An 18,455-nucleotide genomic window follows, 5' to 3' on the forward strand; every position below is an offset into this window, starting at 1 on the left:
ACTCTGTGATTATTGGGGTATCTGTCTCTTTCACTTGGCTGGCAGCAAGAAGATCTGGGCTTGCAGCTGCTCTGCCACAGCTGGGCAGCTGTGGGCAAGTCAGTTTTCTCTTTTAAAAAAAAGGGGGACAGTTGTGGGGGAGCAGAGGAGATGATGTGACTAAAGAGCCTTGCGAACAGAAACACGGACCACCTACAGACCCCAAAAATGCCGATGAGCCGGTGTAGAGTGAAGCGTTTCACCAGCCGGTTTTTCACCTTCTGCAGTAGCCAACATCTGGATCGACTGTTTTTATTCTTCTCTCCCCACATTGACTCCAGCTCTCTGAAAATTCTGAGACTGTGTAAGCTTAGAATAAATGATGAGAAGCCGGGCGCGGTGGCTCACGCCTGTAATCCCAGCACTTTGGGAGGCTGAGGTGGGTGGATCACCTGAGATCAGGAGTCCGAGACCAGCCTGGCCAACACGGTGAAACCCCATCTCTACTAAAAATACAAAAAAAATTAGCTGGGCATGGTGGCACGCGCCTGTAATCCCTGCTACTTGGGAGGCTGAGGCCAGAGAATTGCTTGAACCTGGGAGGCAGAGGTTGCAGTGAGCTGAGATCGCTCCACTGCACTTCAGTCTGGGCAAGAAGAGCCAAACTCTAACTCAAAAAAAAAAAAAGAATAAATGATGAGATTAGGTCATGGTGATCATCATCATAAAAATAATAGTGAAGACCCCAGAATGCCCGTGCGGAGCGCCTACTTTATGTGGAGCCTTTGATGTGCATTATCTCATTGAACCTTGTTATGAACCCATTTGACAGAGCAGGAGACCAGGCTTTCCCCAGGTGCCCAGCTGGTAAGCAATGACATGAGGATCTGAACTCGGTACGTGTCCGGGAGGCGAGGATGTGGAAGCAGCCAGCATTTGCTATCCGTTTGTTCTCTCTGCCTCAAGTCCGAGTCTAAGCGGCCATGACGCTTAGAGCCAGGGACACGGGGTGGAGAGCTGTCATGGAAGGAATGTACAGGGACGGCTCACCCGCCTCATCCCAGAGATTTGTGGTTGTGCTGGGGTGTGCATGGGCTGCTGCCTTCCAGCAGTGATGAAGAACATAGATCCCGATGGAGGAAATTCTTGAAAAGTCAAAAGCATTATAGACCAAACAAAGGAAAACAGGAGACTCTCATGGTTTGTATTGACTGGGAGAGCATGCAGTCAGGATTTATGGGGCATCTGATGAGTGGGAGCCGTGATCCTGGCTTGCAGGGGGTGCAGGAAGTGCTGGAAGTGTCAGAGGGGCCGCTGGCCTTTCTGCAATGAGGCTGGGTGATCAGTGCCAAGCATTCTGTGTACCGTCTCCATGAACAGCAGCCAGCCTAGCCCCAGGAAGGACAAGGACTGGGGAGGTGGACCAACCTGGTTGGGTTTCTGGCTGGGTGACCTGAGCCAGCTCAAAGGCACCATGATACCTCCTTTTCGGGGTTGTTATAATGATCAGAGATCACCCGGGCACGCTGGCTCACCCCTGTAATCCCAGCACTTTGGGAGACCAAGGCGGGTGGATCACTTGATGTCAGGAGTTCCTGACCAACATGGTGAAACCCCGTCTCTACTAAAAATATAAAAATTAGCTGGTTGAGGTGGCGGGCGTCTGTGATCTCAGCTACTCGGGAGGCTGAGACAGGAGAATCGCTTGAACCCGGGAAGCGGAGGTTGCAGTGAGCTGAGACCGTTCATTGTACTCCAGCCTAGGCGACAGAGTGAGACTCCGTGCCCCCACCGTCAAAAGAAAAAAATCAGAGATCACCTATGAAACCAGCACCACAAAGCCAGACCGTGGCAACGTATTGGTTTTCTAGGACTGCCAGAGCAGAGTATAAGGGGCAGGGCGGCTCAACCCCCGGCTCCTCATAGTTCCGGAGGCCAGAAGTCTGAGATCGAGGTGTCGGCAGGGTGGGCTCCTTCTGAGGCCCCTCTCCTGGGCCTGTAGATGCCCTCTTCTCCCTGTGTCCTCACACGGCCTTCCCTCTGTGTGTGTCTGTGTCCTGCTTACCGCTTCCTTGAAGGACACCAGTCCTATTGGATTAGAGCCTGCCCTATCGACCTGATTTAACCCTATCACTTTTTACAGTGATTTAAAGTCGCTGTCTCCAAATAGAGTCACGTTTTGAGATACTGGGGGTTAGGACTTCACCAGATGGATTTTGGGAAGACACAATTTAGCCCATAATAGGGAGCCACTACTATTAATACTTATTGAAATAAAAGAAAGTGAGGCATCAGCCCATGTAACCCCTCACCGTGCAGGCAGAGGAACTGAGGCCGCAGATTCAGCAGCTCTCTGGGCCTTGCTTGTGAATGGGGATTTTAGTCACTATCAAATGTATTACTGACTTCTGCTCACTAATTTCTTTGATAAATTTTGGAGTTATCTTTTTTCTTTATTTTTTGAAACAGAGTCTTGCTCTGTTGCCCAGGCTGGAGTGCAGTATGTTGACCTTGGCTCACTGCAACCTCCGCCTCCTAGGTTCAAGCGATTCTCCTGCCTCAGCCTCTCGAGTACAGGCACGCACTACCACACCAGGCTAATTTTTGTATTTTTAGTAGAGACAGAGTTTCACCGTGTTGGCCAGGCTGGTCTCAAACTCCTGACCTCAGGTGATCCTCCTGCCTCGGCTTCCTAAAGTGCTGGGATTATGGGTATGAGCCACTGTGCCCGGCCAATTTTGGGGTTATCCTAATCTCCATTGAGTCCCAGAGGACAAACACATTGCCCTCTTAGAAATTTCAGACATACATTAGATTTCCTGAAATGTAAGAAATACCATCAGAATGGCTGAGAGGGCATTCCTTCTCTCTTTAAGTGCGGGTTCAAGTCCAGACTCCTGGGTATCGTGAGTTTCCATATGACAGTGTCCCTGAAACATGTGGCTCAATGCCCAGGACACCGCTCCAGGGTTACCAGATGCAAGTGACTGGCCCATTGTGTCACTTAGGCCCCAGGAGGCCCATTGACTCATCCCAGTGGACACACAGGCCAGGGGCCACATACCTGTCCCAGGCTGCCCCTCAAGTGAGCTACTGAGCTGTCCGGCTCTGCCTGCGTCACTGCCCTGTGGCCCCAGGTGCTGTCCGCTGCCCTCCAGCCCTTCCTGCGTGCTTCCCCTTTACCCTGTTCTCATTGGGGTCCAAACCCCACGCAGCCTGTGCCAATCAGAGGCTAAGCCTGGGCTCCAGCTCACAGTGAGACGGAGCCCACATAAGGGTTCAGGAGGCAGGCACTGGTGCGGCTGTGGGGATCCTCGGGTGAGCAGGACCCCGCCCCAGCCTCCCCAACCTGGGGAGGTCACAGCTCCTGTCTGGGTGAGGCAAGGGCTGTGGGTGTGGGGCGTGGCCAGCAGCGCAGTGATGCTAATGAAGGGATTTTCTAATGAGTTTTGTACAGATTTTCATTTTTAATGAAGGCGGGGAAGGGATACGGCACATCAGAAATCAAATCTGATTTACAAGAAACCTCTTAATTTGAAAGATGCAAGAAACAGGGGTCACTGACCACCTGGTTTGTCTATTGTGTTAGTCAGTTCTTTTTTTTTTTTTTTTTGAGATGGAGTCTGGTCCTGTTGCCCAGGCTGGAGTGCAATGGCACAATCTCGGCTTGCTGCAACCTCTGCTTCCTGGGTTCAAGCGATTCTCCTGCCTCAGCTTCCTGAGTAGCTACGATTACAGGTGCCTGCCACCATGACTGGCTAATTTTGGTATTTTTAGTAGAGACGGGGGTTTCACCATGTTGGCCAGGCTGGTCTCGAACTCCTGGCCTCAAGTAATCCGACGCCTCAGCCTCCCAACATGCTGAGATTACAGGCATGAGCCACTGCGCCCAGCCAAATTCTCTTCTTTTGAAGTGGCTTTCTGTGAGGCTCACCAGCTGAAGTAAAATCAGTTTTTGTTCATTCAACAAATCTTTATTGGTTCTTGATGCTCAGGAAGAGACAGGATGAAAGCCATGGGCAGGCAGGCAAGCCCAGGCCAGCCCTCCTGGCAGGAGTGGAGGGTGTGAGGCCCTGAGGGTCCACAGGGCCCAAAGGAGGGGATGTCAGCTCCCTGAGTGGGTGAGAGGCTCAGAGAGGACTGCAGGGAGAGGCCAACCTCTCATTTCATGGGCTCTAGCCAAGCAGGGGTTAAGCAGCCTGCAGCTTCAACAAGGACATGTTTGGGGTGGTCAGAAGATGGCAGCTTTGATGTTTTCCCATCATGTATCATGTTGACTCTAGGTCTCCACCAAGGCCCGACATTCTTTGGGATCCAGATCTAAATCCACCTAAAACCTTGGATTAGATTAAACCCACATGTCCTTCAGCATCTTTTGGAGGAATTTGGACACATCCAGTGAAACTTAAAGCAGGTCCCAAGCTGACATTTTCCAGCCCAGCATTTCTCTAACCCCGTCTTTATTTTGCAAATCTCACTGAGGGCCTGCTAGGTGCCAGGCTCCTTTCTGGTGAGTGGGGATAAGTCGGTGAACGAAATATGCGAAGTCCCCTGGCCTCGTGGAGGTGGCATTCCACAGGGGATGCAGAATGCAAAGGAAGTAATAAGTCCGTCTGATGGTTTGTAGGAAGGCAGGATGTGCCGTGGGGGAAACAGGGAGGCATAGGGGCTTCTGCTCATGGCGGGTTTATAATTTTAGAGCTGTGGGGTTGGCCTCACTGTGCCAGGACCTGAATGGGGCGTGGGCAGTATGGAAAGTGGGAAGAGCATCCCAGGCCGAGGGAACAGCCAGCGCAAGAGCCCAGAGGAGAGGGTGTGTACAGCAAGGCGGCCAGGGTGGCTGGAATGGAGCCAGCAAGGGCCAGTCCCAGGGAGGAAGCACCAGATACAAGGGTAACCAGGTGGCTGAGGGGGCCGTGAGATAGAGGCTGGGGTGTTGGGGGTGAGCCTGAGGCAGCTGGACACCCTGAGGTGCCTGGGACACTTGATTGCTTCCACCTTTTGGGTGTTGTAAATAATATTGCTGTGAGGCCGGGCGCAGTGGCTCACGCCTATAATCCCACCACTTTGGGAGGCTGAGGCGGGCAGATCACTTGAGGTCAGACGTTTGAGACCATCCTGGCCAACATGGCAAGATCTCATCTCTACTAAAAATATAAAAAATTAGCTGGGCATGGTGGGGGGTGCCTGTAATCCCAGCTACTCATGAGGCTGAGGCAGGAGAATCACTTGAACCCAGGAAGCGGAGGTTGCAGTGAGCCCAGATCGCAACGTTGCACTCCAGCCTGGGCGACAGAGCAAGACTCCATCTCAAAAACAAAACAAAACAAAAAACAACAACAAACTGCTGTGAACATGGGTGTGCAAGTATCTGTTTGAAACCCTGCTTCAGCTCTTTGGATATATACCCAGAAGCGGAATTGCTGGGTCCCATGATTATTCTGTTTTTAATTTCGTGAGGAACTGTGCTCCACAGCAGCTGCACCCTTTTCCATTCCCACCAGCAATGCACACGGGTTCCAACGTCTCTACATCCTCACCAACACTTGTGATTTTCTGGCCAGCCAATAGTTTTTGAATGGATGCACGCATGTCTGGTGGCTCGCTCTGGCAGTTTAGTGAAACGCCTGTTATTTGCAAATCCACTGAAAGCATGAGTGAAATGTGTGCTAGCTCAGCTCAGTAATTCCATCCCAGAGCCTGAAGGCAGTTTTGGAGACACATGGGCAGCCGGGTTCAGACCTCCAGTCCCCCAGGGAAGGTTGGGGGAAGGTGCGCTGGCGGCTGCCATTTTTGTGCAGAGGTGGCCTGGCTGGCAGTGCAGGGAAGCTGGGGAGGCCCCCACCCTCTCTCCTAGAGGCACGGGTTGGGTGGCTCTTCCTGCCCTTGCTGGCTTTGGCCGGAGCTGGGGTTATTTTGGGTCTGGTCAGGGGCTACCTGTGACACACTCCTCTTCTGCTCATTGCCTTTGGAACCCGCCCACGCCAGCCTCTAGCTGTCACAGCCTCATGGTTGTGTTGGAGGAGCTGATTTTGGCAGGTCGAGGACCTCTCCCCAGAGCCGCAGGGCTGGGAGGCGTCGGCTGTGCAGCTAGGTGCCATTGCAGCCACCATCCCTCCCTCTGGGGCCTTGGGTAGGCTACCCAACAGGACTCTCAGAAGCTGTTTGCTCTGAGCCTGGAAGATGGAACGAGCACTGAGAAGAGCTCGACCTGTTAAAGGGGTGGAAGGTTGGGTCCAGAGTCGGCCCCCTGCCCCTTTTTAGTTTTCAAATCAGCAGGAACATTCTGTGGGTGAAGCCTAGTGCTCAGAGGAGTGACGCGACCACTCTGGTGACAAAACTGGGCCTCCTGACTCTGGCTCCAGACACCATGCTGCATTCTGTCTTTCTTTTTTTAAAAAAAGAGGCCAGGCGTGGTGGCTCACGCCTGTAATCCCAACACTTTGGGAGGCTGAGGCGGGGGGATCACCTGAGGTCAGGAGTTCCAGACCAGCCTGGCCAACACAGTGAAACCCCATCTCTACGAAAATACAAAAATTAGCCAGATGTGGTGGCACATGCCTGTAGTCCCAGCTACTGGGGAGGCTAAGGCAGGAGAATCGCTTGAACCCGAGAGGTAGAGGCTGTAGTGAGCTGAGATCACACTACTGCACTCCAGCCTGACTTCATCTCAAAGAAAGAAAGAGAGAGAAAAAGAGAGAGAGAAAGAGAGAGAGAAAGGGAGAAAGAGAGAGAAAGGGAGAGAGAGAGAGAGAAAGAGAAAGAGAGAAAGAGAAAGAAAGGGAGAAAGAGAGAGAGTAAGAGAAAGAAAGAGAGAAAGAGACAGAGAGAGAAAAAGAAAGAGAGAAAGGGAGAGAGAGACGGAGAAAGAGAGAAAGAGAAAGGGAGAGAGAGAGAGAAAGAGAGAAAGGGAGAAAGAGAAAGAGAGAAAGGGAGAGAGAGAGAAAGAGACAGAGAAAGAAAAAGAGAAAGAGAAAGGGAGAAAGAGAAAGAAAGAAAGACAGAAAAAGAAAGAGGGAGAAAGAGAAAGAGAGAAAGGGAGAGAGAAAGAGAGACAGAGAGAGAAAGAGAGAAAGGGAGAAAGAGAAAAAGAAAGAAAGAAAAGAAAAAAGAAAAAAGAAAGAGGGTCTTACCATGTTGCCCAGACTGGTCTCGAACTCTTGGGCTCAACTGGTCTTCCCACCTCGTCCTCTCAATGTGCTGGCATTACAGGTGTGAACCACTGTGCCCGGCCAAGCCTTTCTAACTAAATGCTAATTGAGCTCCTTCTGTATGCCACTGGGGCGCTGTGTGTTTCTCTCTCTGTGTCTGTGGGAGCAGGGAAGGGGAGGCTGAAAGGTGAGAGCACCCCTACCCCCGGGGATCTCGTGCCCTGGGCCCCCTGCCCACAGAGCCTTGGCCCAGCCCACCCCTTGCCCACAGGATGGTGCAGGAGCAGTGCTGCCACAGCCAGCTGGAGGAGCTGCACTGTGCCACGGGCATCAGCCTGGCCAACGAGCAGGACCACTGTGCCACTCCCCATGGTGACAACGCCAGCCTGGAGGCCACGTTTGTGAAGGTGAGAGCCAAAGACCGTGTGGGTGCCGCTGCCTGTCCCCGCTAGTCGGCAGACCCAGGCCCTCCCAGCCAAGTGGCACTGTCTGTCAGCGCTCCCTGCCTCAGGCCACCTTTCTTTGTGAGCAGCTGGAGGTTCCTGGGCCAGGAGGGAGGTGGAAAACCCCAGTGTTTCTCCCCCTCCTTTGTAGCCGTAAACCCCGGAGGACACCTGGGGCCGAGTCTCCCATGAGGCCAAGGGGTGAAGTGAGCTGGCCTTGCCCTGAGAACCGCCTGTCTCCAGGCTTTGGGCAGATGCAGAAGTCAAAGCAGGGCTCCTCCTGGGCTTCCAGAATCTTCTTCTCAGTTCAGGGTCGGCACCCTCACCCCACCCAGGAGGCTTTCAGGCTTCTCTACCCACAGACTAGTCAGGGTCCAGAGGTAAAAATGGGCCCTCACTAAGACCTCTGATAAGATCTGACCTCTATAACCACCCTAGAAGAGGAAACTGAGGTTCAGAGAGGCCCACCCTCCAAAATGGCCTCTCTGCCGTCCTGTCAGGGACCCAGATGGGATTCTGCCCTGAAGGTAAGCTGTGAATAAATGGCATAGTCCTCTTCCCTGAGTGCTCCTAGGACCCTACGTGCTAGCAGGTCACTCAGGACCGCTGTGGCCGTGGAAGGGCTGTGTCTTTGCAAGACGTGGAAAGGTGCCTGACGGCACTGCCTACGGGCAGTAAACCCAAGGTGTCCAGGCCATCCCTCCCTTACCACCCAGCTAGCAAGGAAAACAAGCCCGGCCAGGAGGAACTTGGGCCTGGAGGAGCTCGGGTTTGGAAGCTGGGCTTCTGTTGGAGGTGCCAGATGACGAAAATGCATTCCCTGGAAGAAGCTTCCCTTTCCTAGTTAGGAAGGTGATGGAATAATTTTAAGAAGCAAGAATCTGAATGAAGTCTGGATACCAGGAGAGGGTGGGGGAGCTCCTTTGTGGGGATTCTCCGCATAGGTTGGGCTGTGGAGGGACTCCGTGTGGAGGAGTTGGGGGTCCCGATCCCCCTGCCCACCTTGGCCTGTGTGGGCTTTCACAGGGCAGGGCTGTGGCCCAGGAGACAGCTGGCTGGAGTGAGGGTGGGGGTGCCTGGGAACCAGGACTTTGGGCGTTTCATGACTGTCCCCGTGTCCAACACCCAACACCCAATGCAGGGCTGGGCCTTGCAGATGCCGTCGGTCTGGCACACAGCTGTGCCCATGTCCCCAGACTTGAGAGGTGTGGAAAAAGCGCAGAACATTCTAGCGGGAGTGGGAACAGATCGCTTTGGCAGATGAGCGACTTGTGTTTCCGGGAAGGATTACTCACACCCCAAAAGATGGACGAGGTGACTGATGCTCCCTATGCTTCCTGGCAGCGGAGGGCGTAGAATAAGCAGCCTGGAAGACCCATCAGCGCCACATAACTGAGGCAAAGCCACACCTCCCGGCTCCTGCTGGGGACTGTTTAGAAAGTTCTGTGCTCCTCTTAGGATAACCACTTAACAAAGACTGAAGCAGGGCTTTTCATATGTCAGGGCAAATGTTGCTTCTGGGACTCAGGTGTGAGGCCACAGGGACTTGGAAGTAACTACTGGGACCTGGGTCCAGGTGGCAGACAGCCACCCTGTCCTTTGACCTTGCTTGATGACTCATCTTGAAGTTCCTGTGCTTTCAAATGCACGGTGCAATTCCTGCTGCCTGAACCCCTCTAACTCAAAAACAGAGAGGCAAGATGCATGCGTGTCATTTTTCTGGGCATGGTAGAGAAATCTCAGACCATGCAAAAGGAACAGAACTTTGGAGCTGGTGCATGGTGCTATAAGAAGCTCCCTCTTCCTGGAGGTGTGTGAGCAGAGTAGGGTGGTCGCTGGGCAGGTCAGGGATGTTGAGGGGTGCAATCGCATGTCGGGGTGGGGAGGGGAAGTGGATGCCAGGCCCTTTAAGGTTCCTTTCAAAACTGGGACCTAGATGATTTGGGGTAGGGGGATGGCCTTGCTTTGCTATTTATTGCTGACATTTAGAAGTGGTATCTAAGCCAGACTTGAGTCATCACTCTCCAGGTTATGTGGACAAGGGGCTCAGAGAGGCATCCCCTGAGTCCTCTCGTGGACCCCGCTTGGCTGTCTGCCCCACTCCTCCATCTGGGATCTCCACCTGTGTTTGCAGAGGTGCTGCCATTGCTGTCTGCTGGGGAGGGCGGCCCAGGCCCAGGGCCAGAGTTGCGAGTACAGCCTCATGGTCGGCTACCAGTGTGGACAGGTCTTCCGGGCGTGCTGTGTCAAGAGCCAGGAGACCAGAGATTTGGATGTCGGGGGCCTCCAAGAAACGGGTAATTTTCCCCCTTCCTTCCCTAACAGACAGTGTATTAAGGTTCTCCAGGATGTGTATATAGAGCGAGAGTGGAGAGAGATTTTAAGGACTTGGCTCACGTGATCGTGGGGGCTGGCAAGTCCAAAATCTGCAGGGCAGTCCGTCAGGCTGGAGCCCCAGGGAAGGAGGGGCATTGCAGCTGGAGTTCAAAGGCAGTATGCTGGCAGAACGCCGCCTTCCCCGGGAAGGCCAGTCTTTTTTCTCTGAAGGCCTTCTGCTGATGAAAATGATCTGCTTTTCTCAGCATCAACAGACTTACATATTAATCTCTCTTTTTTTTTTTTTTGAGACAGAGTCTCACTCTGTCACCCAGGCTGGAGTGCAGTGCAGTGATGTGATCTCGGCTCACGGCAACCTCTGCCTCCCAGGTTCAAGTGATTCTTGTGCCTCAGCCTCCCGAGTAGCCGGGATTATAGGTGTGCACCACCACACCTGGCTAATTTTTGTATTTTTAGTAGGGGTGGGGTTTCACCATGTTGGCCAGGCTAATCTGGAACTCCTGACCTCAGGTAATCCACCTGCCTCGGCCTCCCAAAGTGCTAGGATTACAGGTGTGAGCCATCGTGCCTGGCCAATATTAATCTCTAAAATATAGCTTCACAGCAACATCCAGGCTAGTGTTTGACTAAATATTTGAGTACCATACCCCAGCCAAATTGACACTTAAAATGAACCATTACAGGTAACATGTGCATCCGTGTCACCATTGCCTTAACTCAGCATCGACTGACTCCGGTTGTCGGAGCCATTTATATTTGTGACCTTATCTGAAAGCCGCTGTCCTGGAGTGACGCTGAGTGCTTGGAGTCTGGGATCGGACAAATCCGTGCTCCCATCCGGGTCCTAATGTGTACCTCGGTCCCCTCATCTGGGAAGTGGGGATAGTTGCAGTCCTACTTCATCAGGTGCTGGGAGGATGGAGTGTGAGATTGGGTGTCAAGGGTTGGGTACAGCACCTGGCCCCGTAAGTGTCTGCCCTCACCATCTCCCCTTGTCCCTTCAGCTGCCCGGGGCAGCATGGGTGGCTGGCCTTGCTCTCACTTCTTGGGTGAGGGTCTGATGCTCAAGATTGCACGGCCGACACGTGGAGGAGGGAGACCCTGGTCTTCTACCTCCTGGCCAGTGCCCTCTCCATCTGGAGCTGATGTATGGGCAAGCAGCTAGGGGCCATCGCTGGCTAATAGCTGGCTCTGCTCTGTCAAATCATAGACACTTACTCAGCAAAGGGGCATGTGACCCCAAGAGCAGCTTCAAGAGCGCTCTCAGCTGTGTGCCCCCCAGTTCTGTGTCCTTGCCCTGCATTTCTGTGTGGTTCAGTTACAGGGTTCAGGAGACTTCGTGGCTGTCCAGTAGTCTCTTACACTTAGGCCATGGTTTCTTGTGCTATAACAGAATTAGTCTGGAAGAAGGCAGGACTCCGCCTGGGCCAAGCTTGCTGTGTGGTTTTTGGCCTGTTCCCTCCTCTCTCTGAGCTTTGTTCCCACTCTCTTAAAAAATAAAGAGGCGTGAGCCGGGAATGGTGGCTCACGCCTGTAATCCCAGCACTTTGGGAGGCTGAGGGAGGCGGATCACCTGGGGTCAGGAGTTCGAGACTAGCCTGGCCAACATGGGGAAACTCTGTCTCTACTAAAAATACAAACATTAGCTGGGCGTGGTGGCGGGCGCCTGTAATCCCAGCTACTTGGGAGGCTGAGGCAGGGAGAATCGCTTGAACCCGGGAGGCAGAGGTTTAGCAGTGAGCCGAGATGGCGCCATTGCATTCCAGCCTGGGTGACAGAACGAGACTCAGTCTCAAAAAAAAAAATAATAAAACAAATAAAGAGGTGGGGAGGTGCCAGAAGGGGCGAAAGGGAAGAACCCTCAGACCTGTAGTCTGTAAGTCAAGCTGATGGCTGTAGGGTCCCAGGTGACACAGGGAACCTTTCACTTCTTGTTCTTAGTTTTTCAAGTCCAGGCTGTAGGGTCCCGGGTCACAGCGGACCCGGATCACCCGGGACTCATCTTTCACTTCTTGTTCTTAGTTTTTCAAGTCCGGGGTCCTGTGGATGCCACTGAGATGATTTCAGATGTCTCAGTCATCAAGAGGGATTGGGGCAACTTTCTGCCTCATTCCTTGGCTTTTGAAATCAGAGATGACATTTTCACTTTAAACAAACCTAAACTATTCGTGCTGGTGGAGGATTTCTCCTGCGTCTCGGGGGTGGATTTTCACTGATTTATGTCTGCAGCGTGAGCAGTCTCTGGGCTTTTCTGCAGCTCCAGATGTTAGATGTTTTATCTCTCTGTCTTTTATCTGCTTCAGTCCTTGCCCCAGACTTTCCTCGCATGCTCCCTCCTCTGGGAGGGCTTCTTGTCTTCACAGCTGCATCTTCCTCCCGCTGCTACCTGTGCCATGGACCCACTGTGTGCTTCCTGGGGGCCATGCAGAAGGTCCCCAGACCAGTGCTGGCCTGCGACAAATAAGTACAGAAATGGAGAGTAACCCTTTTCAAACACATAATAGCATTTAATAGAATCAATCAGGAGACTCAAGTTTTTACTGCGTGTATTGCTTTAGACTTGGAGGGCGTGTGTTGGTTGTTAGCAAGGCTGTGACTGCATTTGCTGAGATGGTCAAGTAATTTGGACTATGGGAACATCACCCAGCATGAAGTCAATGATTACAGGCCTTTGTGTCTGTGGTCTTTCTGTTATAATTGATCCTTTTTTTGACACGGAGTCTCGCTGTTGTTGCCCAGGCTGGAGTGCAATGGTGTGATCTTGACTCACTGCAACCTCCAACTCCTGAGTTCAAGCGATTCTTCTGCCTCAACCTCCTGAGTACCTGAGATTACAGACGCATGCCACCACACCCGGCTAATTTTTGTATTTTTAGTAGAGACAGCATTTCACCGTGTTGGCCAGGATGGTCTTGAACTCCTGACCTCAGGTGATCCACCCGCCTCGGCCTCCCAAAGTGCTGGGATTACAGGTGCCCGCCACCACGCCTGGCCTATAATTGATCAGAGATCAATTATACATTTACAAGTGTAATTCTATCTTAAAGAGGATAAAGTTAATACTTAGCTGTTTATATAAGATGTTCAAATGGGCATTACTGCCTGATAGTGACAAGAAGAGAGAATGCTGGGAGTTTCTTTTAAGATAAGATGGGTGTTCGGATAAATGTCTGACTTAGTCTTTTTCCCCCTTAGATAAGATCGTTGAGGTCGAGGAGGAACAAGAGGACCCATATCTGAATGACCGCTGCCGAGGTGAGACTCGGACGTCTCCCATGGGTTGGTATTTAAACCCCAAGGGGCCAGCAAGGTGGCTCAGGCCTGTAATCCTAGTACTTTGGGAAGCCAAGGCAGGAGGATTCCTTGAGCCCAAGAGGTTGAGGCTGCAGTGAGCTATGACCGCGCCCCTTTGCTCTCTAGCCTGGGCGACAGAGCTGGACCCTGTCTCAAAAAAAAAAAAAAGAAAACCAAAACAAAACCAAGGAATCTCAGTGCTGATCTCATTGGAAGTTGGAATCCAGGTTTTGCTTTGGTTTACCCTGCAAAGTACCCTTTGGCTGGGAGCCAGTCATGAGCCACTTCCGCCCTGAGAAGTCCTGGACTCCCAGCTCCTCCTTCCCTTCCCCCTTCCAGATCTAGGGCTGGCTGGGGAGGGGAAGGGGGGGCTTACCAAGGAGGGGCCCTGGTGAGGGCTGATGTGGAAAGCCTGCACATTACTGAGCCCCCAGGCCTTGTGAAGGTGACAGAGGCCTCCCTCAGGCTCTCAGGGGAGAGGACAGGGCTAAGTGTTCCTTGCCTTTGTGCCCCTGGACCCCCAGCCACGGTTCTATATATTCATTTGCCTCACAAGGAGATGTTTGCACATTTAAGTAAGGGCCTCGCAGGTTTGTTTTTCATATGATAAAACTTTTTCTTTCATGGAACATTCTGGCATGTCTAGACCTGCAGATCTGCCTCACAAGCTCTTTCAGTGGTTCGCCCTGTGGTTAGGGTGTTAATTAGGGGCCAGTTTAATCCCCAAATGATGCAGTCAGTGTACAGTGACAGTTGGTCCAGGGGCGCGGTCCAGGGGCCTGGTGGAGGGAGGAAGGGAGTGACCCCAGCAAGCCTCAGGACTGTGGGAGGAGCTTTCTGGGGAAGGGAGAGCTGGTCTGTAAGGAGGAGGCAGGACTAGCTGGGGAAATAACCCTGAAACGGTCCTCAGGGAGACCTGAAGCCATGTAAAGGGCGCAGACCCACTGTAGCGGGGTATTGGGAGGCAGTGGGCCGGGGAAGGAGGTGGGGTTAGAGGGCCAGAGGGAGGGGACCGAGAAACAGGTAGGCTGGCAGCAGTTAGAAGTGTATCTTGTAGAATCTTTCCCTGGTCGAGGCTTATCCTGATGAGATTTGCACTCTGAGCATCACTCTGGCTGCCCTGTAGGAAGAACAGGTTGTGGGGTGCTGCTGGGCTATGCAGAAAGACCAGGTAGGAGGCTGTGGCCACAGCCAGGTGGGCAGCTGCAGGAGCTGAGGCCATGGTAGTGGGCTTGGAGCAGCGGGACAGCTCGAGAGTTTAGTGAGGAGCAGGTACATGAGGCCTAGTTGGAGCCTGGCCTTCCACGTGGAGCCCACACCCCCATGTCCGTGACAGGCGGTGAGCTCTTCTCTGCCTCGCCCCTTCCATGTACACCCCAGCCTACAAAGGGCACCCTGCACACCACCTGATTTTCCAGACGGGGAGGTTGGGACCTGAAGCAGCAGCCCCTGGGGGGTGTCCAGAGCCAGAGCTTGGGGGTCTCCCAGGAGGGCAGCAGGTGGGCTCCAGCCAGGTCAGCCTGCCTTCCTGGGTTCATCTGCCCAGAGGGCGTTTTCTGTGACCCAGCCTGAATGGAGCTAGAAACCACGTGGTGCCTGGGTGCGTCCAGCCCTGGCTCACGCACGCTGTGCTTCCAGGAGGCGGGCCCTGCAAGCAGCAGTGCCGAGACACGGGTGACGAGGTGGTCTGCTCCTGCTTCGTGGGCTACCAGCTGCTGTCTGATGGTGTCTCCTGTGAAGGTAATGTCTCTGTCCCAGGTGCCAGCAGGACTGGCAGGTCACTGTGCTTGGGAGCTCTGTGCTGGAGGACTGAGCAGGGCCTGCCTTGTACAACCCAGACCCCATTCAGGGGTGGAGAGCAGCCCAGGACTCGCTTTCTTGTGCTCCCTGGAGTTTGCAGCACAGAGGCCCCTGCCAAGACTTCCCTCCAAGACAATATAAGCACTGGGGCTGGGAAAGAGGATGGATTTGGGGTCTAACCAGGTTCCGGATCCAGGATCTGCTGAGTGGCCTTGGGCACATCCTTCAGCCTCTCCTGGCCCCCGCGTCTGTGAGATGGGGGAGATGGAGAAGATGCTGCCCCCCGATGGGGTTCTTGAGGACCACATAACTCCAGTCTCAGAAAAAGCAGTAGATACGAATGTTAGCAGGGGAGAGAAATCACTGCTTTCGACTCCATGCAGTCCACAGCCTGGATGTGCACATGGTGGGCCTCAGCTCAGTTTGTGAGGGTGCAGGGAACCACTTCCACCGTGGCTTTGGCACATTCCTTCTGAGGATGTATTAGGATGGGTCGTTCTTGCTGGTCACCCCCGCACTGCCTCGGTCTCTCCTAGATGTCAATGAATGCATCACGGGCAGCCACAGCTGCCGGCTTGGAGAATCCTGCATCAACACAGTGGGCTCGTTCCGCTGCCAGCGGGACAGCAGCTGCGGGACTGGCTATGAGCTCACAGAGGACAATAGCTGCAAAGGTATAGCATGCGCTCCGAGTCTACAAACCTGGTCTCCCAGCGTAGATACAGCGCGGTGGGAAGGGCAGCTCTGGGGTCTGGGCTCCCGCAGTCCTGCGCCCTCTGTGGCTGCCTGGGTGACTGCCTGCTCATCTGCAGGAGGGAGGTGGTTATACCCACCAGGGTGTCTGGACGGGTGGGATGGAAAGTGAACGTGCTTGCCAATAATGTTCAGAACATTGAAAAAGTTGACAGCAGTGCACCGGTACCAGCTAGTTCTGCTGTTAGGAAAGATTTACGTTCTTATGGTGCAGAGTAAATGATGGCAGATTTGGGTTTCTAAAAAGGCTCAGTGCATGATTGTTTAAAATCAAGACCAGGGATGAATTTCAGGTTCTCACATGTACTTTCTCAAAAAAAAAAAGCAAAAAACAAAAACAAAAAAAAAAACCCCACAACTGTTTTTGCAAAACAGCTGCCTTCCATCCAAATCCAGGCTTCCTTGAAGTTCAAAGCATATCCCCTTCCACTGCATAAACACATGGCATTTCTGGCTGCCAGCCTTTCCCCGCCAAGCCTTAGGTGTTATTTGGCAGATGGGGAGGCTCTGATGAGGATCGTTTAGAACACAGTTTTGCAGAGCGTTTCAAGCCTTTCAGAAGGACAAATCCACTTGTGTAAAAATGTCACTCACTGTATCATGAGAGTGACTTCAAAGCATGGCACACCCCTTCTGACATCTGAGGGCCGCAGAGCAAATTCTGTCCTCCCCACCCCCTCACACCAGCTGGGTGGTTTGGACCCCAAGAGCCCAGTGGCCAAGCCAGCTGAGTATACACATTTGACCATTTGACAGCCATGAACTTCAAGGGAAGGGCAGCCCATCACATCCTATCATGACTGTAACCCTTGTTAATATTTGGATTATCGTGAAGGCTTCAGAATGAATATGTTTATAGAGACTGTGTTTGTTGCCACTAAGATAATTGCTTTATGATCTAAACTAAACATACACTTAGCGTGAATGAATACTAATATATATATACCTGCCAGGAAAATGCCAGGGTGATTTATTATAACAGACAGTTTGCCTCATAAGAGCCTTGGGAAAAAAGTCAGCTTTATAAGTCTTTAGCAACTGGAGCACGATTTGGCTCAGTGAAGTCCTTTTTGTGTATGATTTCTCTATTAGAATGTTTTGGGTTATAGTCTGAGTAATGCGCATTAGAAAAAAACTTTCTTGTGATTTTAAAGTGTTGTAAGATGCTTCTGGCAGGACTCTTGCTAACAATTTCCTTTTTTTATGATGTACCAGATATTGACGAGTGTGAGAGTGGTATTCATAACTGCCTCCCCGATTTTATCTGTCAGAATACTCTGGGATCCTTCCGCTGCCGACCCAAGCTACAGTGCAAGAGTGGCTTTATACAAGATGCTCTAGGCAACTGTATTGGTAAGACGTGTGCTGCCAGGCTTAGTGGGTTATTCCAGGAGGGGCCAGCGATCTAGCCTTGGGGAGGCCTCTGGAAATCTGCGGGGCCGCATGGTGTACAGAACAGGGGTTGGCAAACATTTTGTGTAAAGGGCTGGACAGCAAATAGAGCAAATACTTTAGCCGTTGTGGGCCATATGGTCTCTGTCGTAATAGTCAACTCTGCTGTTACAGTCTAAAGCGGCCAAGGGTTATCTGTAAACAAATGGGTGTGGCTATGTTCCAATAAAACTTTATTTACAAAAATAGGCAGCAGGCTGGATTTGGCCCAAGGGCCACAGTTTGCTGATCTGGGTTTAGATTAAAGAGCTTGGGTTTTGGAGTTAGAGTGACCCAAGAAAATTAGTTCTTCTGAGCTTTAATTTTTTTCCTCTATAAAATGGGAGTAATCATAATACCTGGCTTATAGACTTGAGGCCAGGATTAGGCGAGGTACTTGCGAAGTACTGGTACACAGGAAGCACTCGGTGAGTGGTGATTCCCTGCCACAGGCATTTAGCCTATTAAAAAATTATTTTAAAAATACTTGGCTGGGCACAGTGGGTCACGCCTGTAATCCTAGCACTTTGGGAGGCCAAGGCAGGAGGATTGCTTGAGCCCAGGTGTTTGAGGCCAGCCTGGGGAATATAGTGAGACCCCATCACTACAAAAAATTAGCTGGGTGTGGTGGTGCATGCCTACAGTCCCAGCTACTTGGGAGGCTAAGGTGGGAGGATCCCTTGAGCAGCGAGGTTGAGGCTGCAGTGAGCTGTGATCGTGCTACTGCACTCCAGTCTGGGCAACAGGGCAAGACCCTGTCTCAAAAATAAAATAAAATACAAAAATAAAAAATAGTCTGTGTTAGTATTTGAATTCATAGAGACAGAAAGTAGAATGGAAGGTGCCAGGGGCTGGGCAGAGTGGGGGATGGGGAGTGAGTGTTTCCTGGGTGCAGAGTTTCAGTTTGAGAAGATGAAAAAGTTCTGGAGATGGATGGGGGTGATGGTGGCACAACAGTGTGAATGCACTAATGCCCCTGAACCATCTACTTAAAACGGTTACGATGGCAGATTTTATGTTACATAAAATTTGTAGTTCACATGTAGTTCATGTGGCGAACATGTAGTTTACCACAATAAGAAAAGAAACTCTGGCCAGGCACAGTGGCTCACACTTGTAATCCCAGCACTTTGGGAGGCCAAGGAGGGTGGATCACCTGAGGTCAGGAGTTTGAGACCAGCCTGACCAACATAGTGAAACCCCGTCGTTACTAAAAATACAAACATTAGCTGGGCGTAGTGATGGGTGCCTGTAATCCCAGCTGCTT

The 18,455-nt window shown here is 52.1% G+C and overlaps 1 protein-coding gene across 4 annotated transcripts in view; it reads left to right on the forward strand.

Moving 5' to 3' along the window:
• The window catches only part of FBLN1 (fibulin 1), a 95,523-nt gene that overhangs the window by 16,350 nt on the left and 60,718 nt on the right, over positions 1-18,455 (forward strand). For all 4 annotated transcript variants that reach the window (XM_032140129.2, XM_032140131.2, XM_032140130.2 and 1 more), the window contains exons 3-8: positions 7,402-7,537; positions 9,708-9,870; positions 13,106-13,165; positions 14,843-14,944; positions 15,541-15,678; positions 16,973-17,110. In XM_032140129.2, the coding sequence (XP_031996020.1) occupies positions 7,402-7,537; positions 9,708-9,870; positions 13,106-13,165; positions 14,843-14,944; positions 15,541-15,678; positions 16,973-17,110 (737 nt within the window). The remainder of the gene's footprint in view (positions 1-7,401; positions 7,538-9,707; positions 9,871-13,105; positions 13,166-14,842; positions 14,945-15,540; positions 15,679-16,972; positions 17,111-18,455) is intronic.

Source organism: Hylobates moloch, unplaced genomic scaffold, assembly GCF_009828535.3.
Source record: "Hylobates moloch isolate HMO894 unplaced genomic scaffold, HMol_V3 SCAFFOLD_19, whole genome shotgun sequence".
Classification (NCBI taxonomy): domain Eukaryota; kingdom Metazoa; phylum Chordata; class Mammalia; order Primates; family Hylobatidae; genus Hylobates; species Hylobates moloch.